The 19503-nt window shown below is 38.2% G+C and overlaps 1 protein-coding gene across 5 annotated transcripts in view; it reads right to left on the bottom strand.

Moving 5' to 3' along the window:
• Positions 1 to 323: 323 nt before the first annotated feature.
• The window catches only part of epha3 (eph receptor A3), a 92037-nt gene continuing 72857 nt past the window's right edge, over positions 324 to 19503 (bottom strand). For 3 of the 5 annotated variants that reach the window (XM_004555565.5, XM_004555566.5, XM_076875166.1), the window contains exons 12-17: positions 17043 to 17104; positions 14798 to 15007; positions 11946 to 12095; positions 11516 to 11709; positions 7186 to 7341; positions 324 to 3758 (exon numbers count right to left, since the gene is read on the bottom strand). In XM_004555565.5, coding sequence (XP_004555622.1) covers positions 3653 to 3758; positions 7186 to 7341; positions 11516 to 11709; positions 11946 to 12095; positions 14798 to 15007; positions 17043 to 17104 — 878 coding nt within the window. In that variant the 3' untranslated portion in view covers positions 324 to 3652. Of the gene's footprint in view, positions 3759 to 5026; positions 5141 to 7185; positions 7342 to 11515; positions 11710 to 11945; positions 12096 to 14797; positions 15008 to 17042; positions 17105 to 19503 lie in introns of all 5 variants that reach the window. The other 2 variants (XM_076875164.1, XM_076875165.1) reach the window with 2 other exon arrangements.

The following is a 19503-nucleotide window of genomic DNA, read 5'->3' as shown; positions in this document are numbered from 1 at the left end:
ATTCTTTTATCCTGGTAAGTGTTTATAGGTAGACATCAAAGACAGAATATGAATAATTACAAAATTGCTGGCTTGTTTTATCAATCTGAGATTCCTATTTAAGTGGCAGAGGCATGTTTGCATATATCTGTGTGTCTTTTTTTAAATCAATTGCAATCAATCAGTCATAGTTTTGAAACTGATTTATTCGTTAACCATTCCAATAAAGGTATTATTCATCCTGATACCCCACCTGCTGGTAAAATATGTTCTTATAACATCATGTTGAACTCATTCCAGCAGTTAAAGAAAGTTTCTTGAAAATTAATGTGACACACGTGTACTCTCTTTAATTCTGTTTTATTTATGTTGCACCAAATCACAACAATAGTTGTCTCAAGGCGTTTTATGTTGTAAGGTAAAGATCTTACAATAATACAAAGAACAAAGGACAGAAAAAACCCAAACAATCACGATCCCCTTTCAGAAAGTGCTTTGACGACAGTGGGAGGGAAAAACTCCCTTTAACAGGAAGAAACCTCCAGCACAACCAGGATCAGGGACAGGCAGCTATGGGCCATAACCAGTTGGGGTGAGGGGAGGTAGATAGGACATCATGGTTATAAGAACTAAATTGAAATGGTTATTTAACTAACAAGCTAAACCAAGTTAAATAAAATAACATTAAACTCTAAGATCTAATCATTTCTTTCATTTGGAATTTTGATTCTGTGTATTTTAATTACATGATAAATTACCTGTTTTTTATTTATATTTCACAAACATACAGAGTTTAAAATGAAGGTTCAGTTATTTTCTTATTGTAAAGTACCCTACATTGTTATTACCAGTTCCATGAGTGCGGTTTTTGATGGTGCCTATCAGTGATCATTTGGACTATATACTTCAAATGTTAATTTTGGGATTGCTTGAATTCTTATTAAAAAATTCTCTTGAGTGTAAAATTATAAAAAAGAAAGACATTTAATAATGTTTTAGATTAAAAAAACAACAACTTCCACTTGTGATCTATTTAACATGTGAATCATGCGCTCGTAATAAAAATTGTCGGCCTGCATGACTACGACATGATCAAATAAAAAAACACAGGAGCAGGTCTGTCATCATCCGTTTTTTGGAAAATATTTTGAGAATATTTATTATAAAAATATAAATGTTTCCACTACAAATCATTTTACATTAGTAGACAAGGCGATCTACATTTCCACACATAAACTCTCACACAGACACTCGAATCAGACTTGAAACATAAATTTAGGAATCTGGATATAGGGCTCATAACAGTATTGCTCTCTCAGCTGTGTCATTTTTATAAAGTAAGTCTAGAACCAAAACACAGACAGCATTGACACAGTATTTACTCTACGCCCCTCCCCCCACCCTCCCAAAAAACGAACAATGCACTGTATAATGTTAACAAATAAATAACGTAATCATAATTGCCTTTTTATTGTAGAAAAAAAAACAAAGCTGACAAATATAATTCAAAACAAGATAAAATAAAATACAAATGCTTTTTCTCTTTTTTTTAATTAAAAATGTTGCACAATTTTTATTCAGGCTTTTATACATACAAACATTTGTACAAAAAAGGGATGGACATGTACATATAGTGGGATCTGTAGTGCTAGTTGCCATAATAACAATGGTTTACATTATGTACATGCTAATTAAAACACATAGCAGCAACAGTAGCATCCACAGGTAGACCAAAGAAAAGAAGACAGGACTGACAGACTGACCAAGGCTGGGTTTCCCAAAAGCACCAAAATCACCCCGTCTGTTAGACAAGTTTAATCTAGCGCCAAGGCAATAACATTTAATTTCAAAGTGCTGCAATACTGCGTACTAAGTGCTTGAAGAAACTTAAATATTGCATCCTTCTTGTTACATATTACCCAACCAAAAGCACAAAGTACCAAAGTGCCAGTTAAAAAAATCTGGGTACATGTTGCACTGAGGGATTGACTGGGTGACATCAAAGCAGGAGACTAGCATCGTAAAGTACTTCACTGTACAAAGGTCTTCTAAGGTGCTTTTAGGAAAGCCCATACTGGAGATATGACGCACTTGGATACTATCTCAGAAAGCAATCATCTATTAGATATGCTGCATCTCTTCCAGGGCAAAATCTAGTTAGTTTAGGTAATAACCAACTCTATATCCCAAAGAGAACAGAGAAAGAAGGCCAAGACTTTCTTGACGTCAAACCAAAACCAAGTCCAACTACAGGAGGCACTCAACTTTTTTTTTGCATTAAACACACCAAAAATAATCAGTTAAAGTTAATTTTACAATATAACAAACTATTTTTTACACAAATTTTTCCAATCAAACAAAATGACAACTCCTAAATGGCTTTTATTAATAAATTATGAATTCAAACCTAAGTTACTGGACTATAACCTCAGATAGGCAGTGTTAATCTCAACCTACTAAACCGATCTTACACAGGCAAAAATTACACTCTTTAGAAAGAAAACGAGAGTTGTGAGAGTTTGATGATGCTAACTTGTCTTCCTTAAAGAAGAAACGTGAGCTCTGAGTATATTACACTTCTGCAATACATCAGCAGCAGTAGCAGAGGGCTGACATTGATTTTACTTGTTGTCTCTCATCATCATCTCTCTGTTTTCCCTTTTCTTGCACATGTATCTTAACCTGAATTCTCAGTTCTAGTTTGCTCCATTTTCCCCATCAGTTTGTCCTTGCTTGAGAAAACATAAGGAAGTATACATCCTGAGATTTCACACAAAGGGGTTACAGAGAGAACTGCACTAAAACTGTACAATATCTGTTCATAAGCACACAGAACACAGATGTCACCATAAAGAAAAATCTGTGGGTGAAGTGATTTATGGCCCCTGTTATTTTTAAAGCACAGCATTCAATACATTTTACATGTGATAGACTCATGGCTTCCATACAATGAAATTATTCCACTGATTATATCATTATTGCTTTTAAGTGACATGTCTACTGAATGCAAATGCTATAGATCAGAGCTACAGAGTAAAATGGCTCGGTCAGCATCTCGGTGTGTCCATTCCAGCTGAGATCTCACATGGATAGAGACGGTAAATGAAGGTAGTTGCAACAAAATCTCACGCTTCAGACTTCCTCACTCCAGGAGGGCTCTACAAGTGGGTCAGCTGCTGCTCTCCGTCGTACCCTTCTTGGCAAGGTGTTTCAGTTGTTTCACTGCCTTGGACTACAGGCTGATTCTCGGGCGTGCTGTGGGTAAGCCATAATCATGGAGACGTCCGGCTATATGTTAATGCAGTCCTTGCCCTGCATCCCAGTACAGTTCTCCTTTGTCTTCCTGATCAGGTCTCTCTGACCTTCTTCTCTTTTCTCTGCTCTCTACCCCCCTCTTAGTCTGTAAGGCAGCTCAACATGGGCACAGAGGGGCAGAGGGTTGAGTCAGCCAGTTACCTAGCAGGTAGAACTGAACTGAGCTCTTCTCCACTTCTCTGCCGGGACATCTTTCAAATGAATCAATGAAAGACATCATTTGAATCATGCCATATTTTTCCGCCATTTTCAGTCTGAATATGCAGCCACTGTGTTAGAGTGCAATTAGCAAACACAGTCTGTCAACACAGACCAACAGATAGGTCTCTGGTGGTTTTCATTTGTCGGGTCCATTTTTTTAAACAGGTACTGGGCCATTCTTGTTGTGAGAATCTAGGGCTTTCAAGCTGCTCACTATCTTCTTCTGCGGTCCTACAATAGTCACTCCAACCTTTTTTAGATCCCTGGTTTGCAAGAAAAGCGAGAAAGGGGGAGAGAGGGGCAGAGTGAGGTTGAAAAATAAATGGGACAAAATCAGACAGAGAGAAAGATGGGAAGGAAAAAAATGGAAACGTGTGCGTTAGTGATAGTAAATATGACATCCGTGTGACAATAGTGGCATGCTCCCAGTGTTGCTCCCTTCGCTTCGCTGTGCGCCTGTCATTTGCAAAGGACTGCATTTCCCAGAAGGCTTCACTGACAGCTGCCATTATGACCCTGTCAGGGTAGAAAACAATAAAATACAAGGGCCACAGTGGCAGAACAGAACTACTCTTCTGCATTGCATTAAGCTGGATTTTTTTGACAGGTACACTTAATTTTGTGGAGAGGAGCAGCACAGGGACATGTGTTGAACACGACACTGGTTCATAAAGTGCTTCTGTTAAAGCGTTAATACTCTTAAAAGCTCTTAGAAGGTTGGTTACTTGCATTCAAAGAAAAGACCACTTGAGTTAACTAGAATACAGTTGTTAAGAGTGTTATACAGTGTAAACCTACAGTTTACACTGTATACAGTGTATTGATTTTACAGCACACAGCAATCACAGCACATGTTAGGACTCCTTTCTCCTAAATAGTGTATTGTATTAGTAGAAGCAGTGGGATTATGGCATTACTGCAAGAAACTCTTTCAGCCATTTAGTGCTTTTTAAAAAAAAACAAAAAAACAATGTTTTTATTTTCCATATGCAAGCAGAAAGTTTAGTTTGAAATAGAGTTAAAAAAAATACAGATACAATTTGAAAACCCAGAAACTGACAGTGATCCAAATTACAGATTCTGCCTTACTTTGTGTGACGATTTTAAGGGATAGTTGCTTCAGTGTTGATTATACAAATTATTCTGTTGTCAAGTTGGCACAATACTTGGGTTTACAACTATCTACCTTTGCAACAATAAAGATAAATAATTAATCTGTAATTTATAAGCTTTTTATTTGGTCTGTTTTCTGGTCATTAGCATGCAAAAGAGGCTGAAACCAGCATCTACTGCTGATTATGTGTGCAATACTAATCAACATTTACACTGTATTAGTATTTTGAGCACCAAATCAGTAGCCCTGTTTTAGAACATGTGGCATTTTACTCTTTTTTTATAATTACAGCCTAAAATGGGATGAAGTTACCACTCAATAAAAACTAACTATCCCTTCAAAGGTCAGACAAGTAAAATCCCATCAGTGGTTCTGGAGGTTATTGATCTTAGACCTAGGCCTTGGTCCTCCACCCACCATCCAGAGCTTGAGTAGGGTGGAGCTGGGTGTTAGAGAGTGGTGATCCCCATGGATGGCTCCCATTCTGGGCAAGTGGCTTGTGTGACATGGACCTCCGTCAGAACCACTCTACTGAGAAACAGCCAGGCCCAGCAATGTTAACACATTAAACTAGATATTATTGTTATGGGTGGTATTAGCACATTTTGTAAGAATAAACACAAACTGCTTATCTCACCTCTGTGGCAGACAAGACACCAATGATGACTTGTCTGCCACTGCAATGAGAATGTTTTCTTTAACGGGCAATAAAAATAAAGTGTATAGATTGTGATTATATTGTATGCTGATTTAATTTTTTTTGTGTGTGTGTCTATCACATTGTAAAAGAAAATCTAAAAAAAAAAAAAAAAAAGATCCTAAAATGATTTGAAAACATTTTGACATTGACAGTGTAAAGGTAAAAAAAAATACTCCAAATGATGCAGTATTTATATGTCAGTCCATCTTCTCTTCTTGAAAAAGGATTAATCAATTACTCCAACAGATGACTCAGCACACTGCGGCCGAGTATGATAACTGTTCCTCTGAGGTCAGAGCATTGCCAGGCCTTGTGCTGAATATCAAGGACTAGATTAAGACTGTACAGATCAATACAGAAATCTATACAGTGCAATTCATAGTCTGAGCCAAGGCTTCTGCCTTGTAGCTGAGCTTAGGTGCCTTAGATGAAGCCTTCAGTGGATTAATACTGCGGTGATCCAATTTAGCATCTAGCCACTGAAAAGGCATTGTAGACCAATATATTATGTTTAGTGCACGATTCCTTCAGTGCAATTTGTCTTTGATGTATTTTGTCAATACTGATTGTGGATTTCCACCTAGTCTGTGCACTAAATACAACATTTTAAGATAACCTTTTCATAGATTAAACACATTCATTTGTCACATTGGATAGTGACTTATAAGAGAAGAGAAAAAAACATTTTGTGTAGTACTCCTACATAAGAAAAGAACCATAATAAAAATTACAGGAAGCTGAAAGTATATATTTCAGAATTAAGCGCTCTGTGTGGAAAATAAACACACTTGAGCTTGTCTTAAGGTAGTACAGAGCATTACGTATAATATTTCCAGGAAAAACTATTCTGTTCCAGTTACAAGTCAATGAAGTCTACAGTTGGCACTGTGAGGAGGTCTGCTAAACAACAGCTTTTTTTAATATCAGCTCCAACCAATTTAACATAGTTTAAACTCATGCACAACACACAATCCTTCTTTCCAGCATATTAAGCCCAACACAGTTAATGACTCCCTGCTTTGTACAGTTATTGAGTTACAACTGCTTGTAGTACTGACCACCAGTCCCCAATTGCCCCCGCAACTGCTATCAACGCAGAGAATGGCTGCTTTGATCACAATGATTAGAAATGTCCAATTATTTACTCTGTCACATTCCACATCAATTAAACTAGCAGCAGGCCAACAGAGCGAGGAAAAAGGAGGACAGGGAGAGGGAAAGAAAGGGACCGAACAACAATACACACTGTAGGACCTACTTTCTTACCAAGTGAACATACTGTAGGTCCTATATTGTGTGCTCGCCAGTTGTGATTTCTCTGGATGTGGCTGCCAAATAATTTTCTAGCAATCTATCCTTGCTCTATTCTTTGCATTTTAATGCTTTACAGCACAGAGAATGCCATGTCTTTGCACACCTACTTGACAGCTATGCCTTCATTTTCTCTTTCAAAGGCCCCTCTCGCTATCTTGTCAAATCTCCCCTTTCATTCTCTCTCTCAGTAGCGTCTCTCTTATTCCCTTTCCCTCATGGAACTCACAACTCTTCTACCCTCTTTCTCTTTTTTTTTTGGTTTCTCTTTTTTTTTCTCTTTCTTTCAATGCTCTCACCTTCCCCTCTGGTCATACTTGCAGCATTGAAAGCATAGCTAAAGACCTGTCTTTATGAGTTACCATGAGTCTCATCTGGACACCTTTAGTAATGGCTCTATAGCTTTCTTTACTTAGTGAGAACAAGAGAATGTGTGTGCTTGTTCTTCACCAAGAGTCTCTTCAAATTCCTGGGCCTTACCTCTGATACTTGGGCCCTGTAAACACTGCTGACATGAATAGGCAAAGAAGCCTAATGTGTGTGTCTCTGTGTGTTGTTGCCTTACTCTGTGGAGGTTTTGGCCAGTGTGTCACAGGAGCTGTAGCTGACCCCAGAGAAGGCCTCCTTGCAGGGCAAGGTCCTCATTCCATCCATCCAGTCGCCCATTGTTCCCACTGAGGGAACCTCTGAACTGCTTCTGTCCAACAACAAGTTGGCTGGCCTGACAGAGAGGAGAAGAATAGTCAAGGGAGAAGCAAACATATCAATAAGTGATGATGAACCACTTGTAAGATTTTCGTGTCCCAGATGTCATTAGAGTTCACAGCATACTGTAGTTTAAGGAAAACAGGAGAATAAACACCACCAGGTATCACAGTTTCTGTTTTATCTACAGCCAGCTGATGTCATAGTGAACTAGTCCTACAACTATGTATATTGTCTTTTCAAGCATACACTATTGCACCATTTACAGAGTCTGAAGCATGTCAGACATGTCAGAGTGTGTGTGCAAAATGGTCTGCATGCTTTACGGTCTCAGAAACAGTTTGGCAACTGCATTTTCACAACAGACATCAGCCTTTGTTCATTGTTCATGCTATCATCAGCAGTCATTGCTTCACTGTCCTTTTTTATTATTTTGAGCTAGCAATGTTTCTGGCTAATTCCATCATTATTTCCTGTAGCAGATGTACCATGCAGCAGAACGTAACATTAGATTTGATTAGACTTGATGGTTTCAATTGGATCAAATCATATTAAATGCTCTGCGTTGGGCTTTAAAATGCTCAGTCAACTGTAGAGGGTGTAGGGAAAAACTGCAGGCACTGTTGTGACTAGCTCTGATTGATGTTTGCCAAAGGGAGGGGGGGCTGAGGAACAATGATGGGTAAAAAGACTTACAGAGAGTAAAGGTACATTAGAGCTGGAGAGTGCAGAGGGCCCAAGGAAACAATGTGCTTTATTAATGGCGACTTTCAGATACCGCAACTCATGTTTATACAAATGTGATTCCCTCAGCTACTGTGAAACCTGAGCACATTAGTGCAGCGAACGGGAAACAAAGCCAAACCATATCAGGTCAAACTACAGCTCATAACACAATAATCAATCCACTAGTAGCACACTGTGCATTTTCATTTTGATTTTCTGAGTATCATCTAAAACTGGGTTCCAAAAATGAAGGACACACTGCATTTGTCACAAAGATCAGATAAATACACCTGTACCAAGATATGTATGGCACTCAAAGGAAAACAGCAAAGCAGGTCAAAAAAAAAAGAACAACAAAAAAAACAGATAGCGCTCCCTTGGGGAAAACTATTTATAGCACTGTAAACAAACTCATTAGAATACCAGAAAGTCCACCTCTGCCTAATTGACTTGGAAATTGGCAAGGAAGTTTAAAGCCACTCTAAATGTGCCAGGGTTTGTGTACCTACAAAAAAAAAAAGGTTTAATTTCATATAATATGTTACGTGCTTTCGTCACCTGCTCTAATTAAAATGTATTTTATTGATTTGATTTTCTTTAATGAAATCAATATAATATAATTAATGGTGTCAGAAACAGCACACTAAGCCAACAAAATATTAAGCACATTGAGATTATTGAGATGGTATCCCAAGTGGTGACAGGAGAAAAGAAGAAAAAGAAGGAGAAAAAAAGATGCACTTGAGGTGGTGGAGTGGGTGCTGTTACAGTGATTGAGTCTTTTCCTGCCAGATCAGAGGGTTGTCAAAATGCTGAGGGCCCCCAGGACCCCCTGGAAAGATGGTTTGTCTGCAAAGGAGGGAATTGAGGGCTAGATGGAGGGGGTGGTTTGCATGAGCACAAAAATAAAGTAATATGTGAATCTTCTGACAGTAGAAACCCATTTAAAAAATATTTTAAATATGTGTTACTTCTTTTTGAAAAAAGAGGAAGAGGAATCAATAGAGATTTTTGCTGATATTTGCTAGAAAACAAATCAGGAAAAATCAATTAAGACATATAAAAGATAACTATCTTCCGTTTAAAGTTTTGGGCTATAAAAAAAAATTCTTTTTTCAGGATTATTGATCTTCTTCCCTCCCCTCCTACACCCCTTTTTCTTTCTATCTTTGATCTTTTTTCCTCTTTTTGTCTCATTTTTTCCCTTCTGCTGTCTCCACTGAGAGGTAAACTGCAGATGACCTTGATTCGTCTCCCTTATCATTTTCAATGTTTCCTTTGTTGTTACATTTTCAGCAACATCTTGTTGCAGCTCAAGAGACACGATGATTGGTGAGGAAACAGAGAGATGTGATGAATTGGAAAATCATAAAAAAAGCATCTGTCTGAGACTTGGGGTTTGGGGCGGGGGGGTATAATGTCTACTTAATACTATATAGCAAAGCAGAAAACACCCACTTGAAAATATAGATGAAAATATGACTACATCAGAGAGAAAGGGAGTCGGGTTATATATTCCCTTTTTTCATCTTTTGTTCTGTACTCCTTGTTTTAATCTCCAAATAATCTTCTGATTTTTGAGCTCACAAAAAAGGGAATGAAATTACCTTTCAGCGTGACAGCTCCAAGGCAATTCAAGGACAGTTTAGACTGATATTTAGGGGTAATATTAGCCCTTTCAGGTGCAGCCCTTTGCTGCCACTGCCAAATTGGATGATATCATGTAGTTTTAACCAGTACTCTGGTGGGCTGAGGAAAGCTAAACTGACATTTTGATTTGATTTCAGCAACAATACGTGACTGTGCTCCGAATTCTTTGTTCAATTTATTTTCACTCTGAAGTTTTGGTAGTGTCTGAGCTAACAGTTTAAGAATTTTTGGTAACTGAATTGAAGTATTGCTCATTATAAAACTATTCTATTTAACTTCTATCCAGTTTTTCATACTTGTGACTTTTTAGATATTCTCATCAACATATACCTCTCTGTGATAAATGCCTGTGTTCTTTTCTACTATCAGGCGGTTTCCATTCACAGGTGAATGTTTGCCCATTGCAATTGCCAAGCATAGACCAGGCACCAATCCTTGTTGCTTCCCAAGTCCTTTTATCCAACCTATGTTCCTGGCCTCTCTGGATAAAGGTTGATATTTGAGACATTCTCTATATAAATATTTTAGATTTGATAAAACTTTGAGTGTTATGTATTTAAAGGTAATACTGTAAGCAGCCATTGGCATGCTTTGTTGTGCAGAAAAAAAACTATCTTTGATTTAGAAAGTGCGATTGCAGCAATCTCACGTAATTTAGACACCCTGAAAGTTAAGTCAGATACCCAATGGCTGCTAACCTCTACTGGACACCAGTTGGCCCATAATTAGCCCCTGACAGTCAACCTTGGCCTTCTGACTCTCTCATCATCCATATGCAGGAAGAGTAAACTGACCAGGTCCCACCCTCGAAGTTTCCAGATGCTCTACTTGGTTCACAGGCTTTGTTCTGGGCTTTGTGGAGGAGGGGGTATTGCATTAGCAAGCCAGGACAGCCCTGAGACAAACGAGGTGTGTGGAGCTGAGTGCAGCTGCTCCCGCTGTGCAACTGCCGCCGCCACCACACACATACACACATACGCACAGAGAGTTCTCATAAATCAACGCACCAGCCTCTGTCGGCCAGCCTGTGCTCACCCAGTGTTAAAAGCCAATCAGGAAAATTACGTGCAAACTCCAAGGGACCTATTTTCACTTTCTTAAGAAATCATTAGTCAATGTTACTAGCTTTGACATCTACATAATACCATGGCCGTCTGCTGCAGACCCAATGCCTGTATTCCTTCTTGCCCAGGACTGACAAGTGTATCTTGCCCTGCTTACCCACACACCCCTGGGAGAAAATGACTGATTCAATAAAGGCAAGGAACAAAGCATTAACAAGGGCAAAAAAGAAAGTAATGTGAGAAACAAATAAGATAACATTTGTAAAAATATCAGAAAAGAGATCTGATACATTTTCTAGTGGTGCTAATTTGCATTTAAATCTTACAAGCAGAAAAAATAGGCGGTGTTTATATTGAGCTCCTTTGTGTACAGGTGGTAAAACAAGTGAAAGAAACTTCCCCATCCCAAATTTTCATGACATTAAAAATGTTAAATTATGTTATTGAGAAGTAGAACTTTCATAAATATGCTGATAATATATCTAGTGATCACCAGCCAGAACTTTATATGACCTAAAATACAGTACTGGATTGTCTAGTACATGGCAATAAAATTAAAAGAAGAAGAGAAAAAAAGAACAACTTAGAAACCATTCAAGACTAAGAGACATTCACCAGCCTTGCATGGTTTTGACCACCAGTTCTGGGTTTTTCTTTTCGTATTTTCTTAAGTGTAAAGTTTTATATATGCAAGTGACAAGCACCTAAAAATAATAATGAAAACAAATACACGTAAGATAGCTTTGATACCTGGATGTGGTGTTCGCTGTGATTTTGAGGCTACTGGGGTTGCGGATGAGTTTATCCAGGATGCTAACTATCTGCTCAAACTTGGGTCGATTGTTCCTCTCTTTTTGCCAGCAGTCCAACATGAGCTGGTAGAGAGTGGCAGGGCAGTCCATGGGTGGGGGCAGTCGGTAACCTTCATCTACAGCCTTTATTACCTTTATGAGGAACAACACGGACAGCATTTGAAAAAAGGCAGATAATATTCAAAACAAAATACATTGTAATAGTAAGTGATTTTTTTCTCAGTTTTGTAAGAATACTTTACTAGAGTATGTCTTTCTGTATCTCAGATGAGATACAGAAATTATTCAGATGTGCAAAGGTGGTAGCCCTGCAGATGTGCATGTGTAGCTATTAAAGGAATGCAACTTTGCAAATAAATAGAACTTACATCCTGATTGGACATCTCCCAGTATGGTCGTTCCCCATATGACATCACCTCCCATAGCACAATGCCATAACTCCAAGCATCACTGGCAGATGTAAACTTCCTGTAGGCGATAGCCTCTGGAGCAGTCCACCGAATAGGGATTTTACCTCCCTGAAATACAGACAATGAGAGGTCATTCATTGAGCTCATTTTGTATTTCAGTCATTCAATCTGTCATTGAAAAACATCAATAATTCTTGAGCATAACTAATTTTCTACCTAAAATTATGGTTTTTTTTGGATAAACCTTTTAATATTACATCTTAAAATCTTTAAAAACTTTTTAAAAATAGAATTTCAAAGTTTAGTACTGCTCGTGGATATAAATATTTAAAACTGGATGTATTCTTGAGCAAAATTTCTGAAAACCAGGATTTGGATCTGAGGTGCAGGTTTGTGTCCAATGCAAGAATATTTCTTATGAATATTATTTAGGGTGTTCTGAAACCCCTAAATCCTGGTGGTCTTCGTGGTTTGGATTTAAGGTTTGAGATCACAGCTTCAGATTCAAAACTGTAACAATTGTAAAAATAATATTTTTATTATTTTTTCCAGTCTGGTCTGGAAGAGTCTAAAGTCCATGTTTCATCACAGAAAGGTGAACCATGCATAAGCTTTTTTTTTACCTTTCACTTTCATTTCATTGTCTTTAATTAATTTGTTTTCCCAGACTGGCAAAAAAAAGTCTAAGACTTCTAAAAAAGACTTTAAAATTGTCACATAAGGGGACATTGAACTTTATTGTAACAAAACACATTATATTAAGATTTAATCAAAATGGATTATCATCAGTCTTAAAGAAAGTTGAAGCCAGAAAGAAAACCCATTCATCAAATTGTAATCCAAGGTGTCCTGGATAACCCCATACTACAGTGTGTAGCTGTATTTGTCATTTTAGCTAAAAATCAAGACAGATGAACAAAATGGATCATAGGGTAGGAGGCTGATGGTAGCCAAAGTTAACAGAAACCTTGGCCCAATCAGTTGGGTTTTGCCCAATGCTGTGCAGTCACACTCTAAACTTTACATTCCTCTATTACTATTTCCATACTGAAGTTATGGAAATAATGGGGAATGTATGTGAGAATGAAATGCAGACAGCCAACAAATGGCGGCACACATAAAGCAGTTTACAAAGAAACACTTTATAAATACAAACAAGAAAATACACTCTGCTCTTGCACTTATACTATACCCAGCTGCTGCACAAAGATATTAAAGTCTAAAATGTGCAGAAATACCCTTAAACGTGGGACGCACATGCATGTAAACATGCACATACGACCACAAACTTTTGATTTTTTCCTAAAAAACAATGACTAAAGAAGTGGAGAGAAAAAAATCCACTGAAGCCCACATGTGCTAGCATTGTCAGTTACTTTAATGCGGCAGAGTTTATTATTCTGTCTCATTATTTCAGATTATGAATTTCTGGGAGAAAGGCAAACGGCACATTGACTGTTTATTTGACAAGCCATTCTCAGCCAGAAAATTATACTCTGTCTAAAAGGCTGCACGCACGGTTAAGACCACAGATTCCTCAGTTGAGAATGGCCACACACGCACACACTTCCAACGGTTAAGATCAGTGTCTGGATCATAATTTGCCTACTGGGTGTGTTTCAATTTGAGCATCTAATGCTAAGGCAAATAAAAAATGCTTTTACAATATTTTTTGTTTTTTAACTTTAATGGAAATGGTGGAAAGAAATCAATAAATCAATAAATGGCATAAAACATCCAGGTTCTGGTACTCAAGGTAGGTTTGAAAAAGCAATCAAGGGCCTTTATTTCACAGGGCTAATGACATTAAAAATACATGAATGCATACCAGGTTATGCTTCTTCAGGATGTAGAGATGCAAAGACACAAACAGAGCAATTAGAGCTTCTCTCACCACAGGTGTGCAAATCTAATTACATGCATACACTTCTTTCTGAAAAATTGAATTGCCCAAACTTACTGGGAGACCATCTGTAGGATTCCATTTTTATGATCTTCTCATAATACTAATTTTCCATTGCCTATGTGCTATTATTACATTGTTATGGGAAGTATCCTAAGTGGATTTCCAAGGTAAGTTGAAACACAGATTTTCCATCATCGTAAGAAGCACTGTAAATGTCTGAAATTGTCTTCTTGGCATGTGTGCCTATGCCTCTAAAAGCGAGACATGATACTTTTTGAAAGTATCGGTGCTTTTCCTCCTAAAGGATGAACTTTATCAACTTCTGTGTATCACCAAAAAGCAACCAATTCAGAATTTATTAGCATGTCAAACGGCTTTTATAAGTTGTAATCAGCCCAATAGATCTGGTCAGTAGATGCCTTCTCTACTAGCTAGCAGCCTCAAGAGGCAGTTCCTGCCATTGTTGCACCAACAGATTATGCAGGATACCTCAAAGAGTTATCTGAAAAAAGTTCAATCTAAGAAGTAAAAACCTCTGTCATATACATCATGAAAGCAAATGACAGTGGCAAAGCCCAACAATATTCTTCTCAATGAGACGCATCGTCTTATGGCACATGGGGCTTTAATGGTCTTCCCTATGACCTTCCAGTTTAGGATATGTGGATTTATGTCTGCCCTTTAACAACTAGTTTTTTATGTGTCGTTCACCCTTGCTGTGATATGTGAGGGGAACAGGTGCACAGTATCTGTGTATGTGTGATGACAAAAACAAAGACCGGAAGAGGATGGAGTGTGTTGCTTTTTGGTGGGGGGATTATTTTTGCTGGAGAGGATATATATAGAATTGATATAAAACAGTGTTGTCTTTAAATGTTTTATTTGTATTTGTATTCCAACTCACCCTAGTTGTGTAAGCAGCCTCCGGGTCATCCTCCAGCACCCGGGACAAGCCAAAGTCTGACACTTTACACACCAGATTGCTGTTGACCAAAATGTTTCGAGCGGCCAAGTCTCTATGAACGTAACCCATGTCTGACAGATACTTCATGCCTGAAGCAATACCGCGCAGCATGCCAACCAACTGGATTCCTGTGAACTGGGCATCATGTTTCTAAAAAGGGAGATAAAAGAAATAATTATAGAAAGAAAAGCGTGCTTTTCCCTTTATGTTACACGTTAACATACATTATATAGTACACAAAGGGAATCTGACCTTTTGGGGTATTTGCATAAAATGAAACTTTTCTGCATTACTGTCCACAAGATTTTCATTAACCTTTAAAAATCACCTTTGACATTATGTACCTCATCTTTCGTTTCAACTATGAATTCCCAGAGCCAAATACAGAGTAATGTATGGAAATAAGGATTAGACCATAAAAATGAATTTCTTTTTTAAATAAATCACTGCTGTTATTGTGGAGCAGTTTTCATATGCTACATATGTGATGACACACATAGACAATATGAACACTGGCATCCACATATATATATTTGAATGCTGTATATTCATCAGAAAATCATATCATGTGGAAAAAAGGGATATAATGCATTTTCATGGCACATTATCCAATGGATTTTTATAGCCAAATGTTTGCCAGGTGTTGAGTTGCAGCAGTCAAACATATAGTGGGTGAGATGTAAACACAAAGCACATTTTATTGTTTGCATTGGCAAGCAGCGGTGTTTACACTGATTCAAACTGGCGAGAGTTCATAACTAGGCATATATGTTCTATGATCTGCTGCTACTATCTGAATATGAGATAAATATAAACTGAGGAAACATGAGGAGAGCCATATGAATTTTTTTTTTGTGCTCATTATCCATAGCGCTTTCATTTTGTCTGTTCTTGCTGCTCTTTGTATCTTCTGTTGCCCTGCATTGTCAAATTCATTCCATTCAGAATTTGAGCATAAATACTCTTATCCTATGGTTTATGTGTCTGTGTTGTCTGTTTAAGGCAATCGTCCAGTCTTCTCTATAAATTCAATTTAAATAATCATCTCTTCCAAGTAACTGCAAGTTATGTAAATTTTGCATGGTCACAGTTTTTGAAGTAACTTTTACATTTTTCGTTCAAAACTATGGTAAATGGCCTGCATTTGTATAGCGCTTTACTCAGTCCCTAAGACCCCAAAGCGCTTCACACTACATTCAGCCATTCACCCATTCACACACACATTCACACACTGGTGATGGCAAGCTACATGTAGCCACAGCTGCCCTGGGGCGCACTGACAGAGGCGAGGCTGCCGGACACCGGGCCCTCTGACCACCACCTATCTATCTAAACTATCTATCAATAGGCTTTCATTAGGCTCGTTTTAGCTAGTATGGCTTGTCTGTTTACATTGATAAAGATTTATTTTCACATGAAATGGCTTATTCTGAGTGTATGATAAGTATGTTTTTCTCTAAAAACCAACCAGACCTTCCACTTCATTTTGAACCATTAGTGGCCAGGACACCTGGTTTAGTCACTTCAAAGCTTTGTAGATTCATAACACAGACATAAGCTAAAGTGCAAAGCTATGAATTTCCGTGTGCGTGCTTGTGTGTTTATGACACATTTTCAATGATGAAGTGCAGGCCTCTGTCAAAACGTCGGCAGACAACAGCTACACGTCCTGGATTTGTCTATGTGTGTTGCAGACGCATGTGGAAAAAGGCTAAAACAGGCATTAGTACACATGCTTTCATGCCAGTGTTGCGGCTTGGCTGCCGTGCTTTGGGTAATTTCAGTAAGGCAGGTCAATTTCTCTGTAAGAGACTGAGGCATGGCAAGAATCACATTCAGTCCTGGCTGAAAGAGCAGTTCAAAATATTTTGTTCGCTGACAAGGTGTAAGAAGAGTACAGCTGAAAGAAATCTGCTAAAGCCAGCATATCTCAGGTACTTTATAGTGTATACAGTGCAATGTGTTATAGTGTAGTGTTAAAACTTACTATATTAGCTGACTGTCCTAATTCGTTTCATATATAAAATATAAATAATACTTACATAAATTATAAAATAAGAACCTATGACAAAGCTGACATTGAATGTTTCTTAATTTTCAACTAGCCATTAATCGTTCATTGCAAAACTGGTTTGGGTTTTCAGTGCATTAAAATTTCATAAGTGTGTTTTTAATTATTACTCACTCTTAAGAAGCTGTCAAGAGATCCATTTTCCATGTACTCGGTGACGATCATGACAGGTTTACCTACAACAGGAAGATTTCATTAAATTCCCATATCATACCAGCAACAGGACTAAAAAAATTTAGTGCAATAACATCCTGAATACTTATATAAAAAAAAACAACGAAAGAAAACCCTCTTTTGTGCCAGTATTGTATTGATTTTAGATTTATTCTCTGAAACAAGCAAAAATAATAATGAGTGGACATTAAGAGCTGTACTTCGACATTAAACAGACGTACACAGACCCTGAGAGTGACCAGGCTGAACGTACTCTCTTTTCTCTCAGTTACACTCACATGCACGCCTACATACACACACGCCCACACACACCAGAATGAAATGATCCTAGTCATAGTTTTAGGGTCCCAGCAGGTCACCTGTCAGAGTGTGACATCTTTATTTCTGTGGAAGATCTGGCTGTAAATCCATGCTGCCTGCTATCATCTGTACCTGATCAGACTGTGGCCAGCACAAAGTTTATTACAGAGGGGGGAAAGGGGGGGAAAAAACTCTTTAAGAAAGCTTTAAATCAGCCATGGTTAAATGAACAGCATCCGTGTCAGGACTTGTTTGTGCCCCAGATGGCTTTGTTCTCTCAGCTTCACTCTTGACTTACCACCAGCCATATTCTTCTTTTCCATTTTTTATTCTGATTAATGTGCCCTGCTCCCTCCTCTTTCATTCCTGACCTACCTTTTCTCTATCATACCTGCCTCTTTTTCCCCATCACCCCATCCCTCCCTCTCATCTCCATCCCTCTTGCATGTATTAATGTGAACCAACCCCACATCTGGAAAGAAAGGGACTTTTTTTCAGGAATCGCGCAGGCTGAAGGGAGAGGGTGATGGAATTAGTTGCGAAAAGAAGCAAATCTATTAAACTCAATGGAAATTTTAAGAAAAGGGCCGTTTCATGAATCTGCATTGCACTGGTAATTCATTTTCTTTATCACAGCACATTTAAACAAAACAGATGTTGTCAATTTCAGCTTGAAATGACTCTGAAAGATTTTGAATCTATTTCAACTGATTCTGTTTATTTACATCTTACCAGAGTAAGCGTAGCTAAAAATGTGACGTTGACAAAATAAAATAAACCTTTTTTTTAAAAAAAGGGGGAGATTAAACTCACAGAACAGCATGTCTCAGGAAAGTTGCACCAATTTCACTTAGCAAAAATCTCTCATCATTTAAACACCGTCACAGGACCAGTACAACACCCTCCACCCACACCCTGTCCCAAAAAGGCTGTGATGGATTGTTCAGTTTAACAGAGAACTGCTTTTATAGTTGCAGACAGGCATGCACGCACCCGGTCCTCCCTCCTGTCCTCCGCCCCTTCCTTTCCCCTCTTTCTCTCTACTTTCAACATTGGCAACAAAGATAAAGGCCCCCAAGCCCCTTTGTTCTGCGGACCCAAGTGTGAGTGTACTTGTATGTGTGCAAGTGTGGATGTATGAACTTGAGCAAGAAGTGTGCATGTGTGCGCGTGTGTGTGTGCTCCTGCAAATATGCAGCCTGTGGATCAGCCAAAAGCAGCAGCAAGGTAAATGGGGTGTGAAAGTCTCAGGATTATTAAGAATTAACAGGAGCAGCTTAATAAATCACCCGACAGCAGCGTGCATTTGTGTGTGTGTTTGTGTGTGTGTAGGTGTGTGTCTGTGTGTGGGAGCATATCAAATGGACCTCCTAAAACTATGCCCTGCACTCATGCTGCTCCTACTTATGCACATGTGCTCAGGGCATCTCTCCAAATGTCATGTGCGAAGTAGTGAATTTGGGGCCTCCCCTATTAGTCTCAAACCAGCAAATGAAACCGCAGTCTTGTGTTATTGCAGCATTTCTCACAGGTCGGACATTAACAGGAAGAGTGGTTTAAGATGTATTAGGCAAACAATGTGTGATGAGGGATCACACACATGCACACACACACACAGACTTTCACTTTCAGAGTGGACTGATTTCATTCATCAGTACAGTGCAGAACCATGCCGTACGTTCTAACTGAAAAATTATTCTAAAAGAGACAAAACTGGATGAAGGAGTATGATTAGCTTCTGTTGTTCTGGTTACTGTTTTCTATTATTTGACCTTATTTACTGACATTATTTTACAAATACATGCGTATTAGCATGTTTAACAAGTTTCTCCTACAAAAACTGCATAAGTGACAGTTTAGTAGCATAATTTGTGCCACTGTTGACTCAAAATGATATGTTATAAGATATTAACTGGTGTTGTTCTGTCTTCCTTCTATTGTTTTGTCCTTCATCCCTCCTTCCTTCCTGCTTCCTTTGTGTTATTTCTTTGTGTTTTTCAATTTTTCCATCCTTCCTCCCTTCCTTCCATCCTTTCTATTGTTTGTTTATTTATTTATTTGATTCTACTGTCATTACTTTCTTTCTCCCTTTGTTCCTTCT

The sequence above is a fragment of the Maylandia zebra genome, linkage group LG16, assembly GCF_041146795.1.
Source record: "Maylandia zebra isolate NMK-2024a linkage group LG16, Mzebra_GT3a, whole genome shotgun sequence".
Lineage (NCBI taxonomy): Eukaryota > Metazoa > Chordata > Actinopteri > Cichliformes > Cichlidae > Maylandia > Maylandia zebra.
The sequence above is the reverse complement of the archived record's forward strand: the minus strand, read 5'-3'. Positions and strand labels throughout refer to the sequence as shown.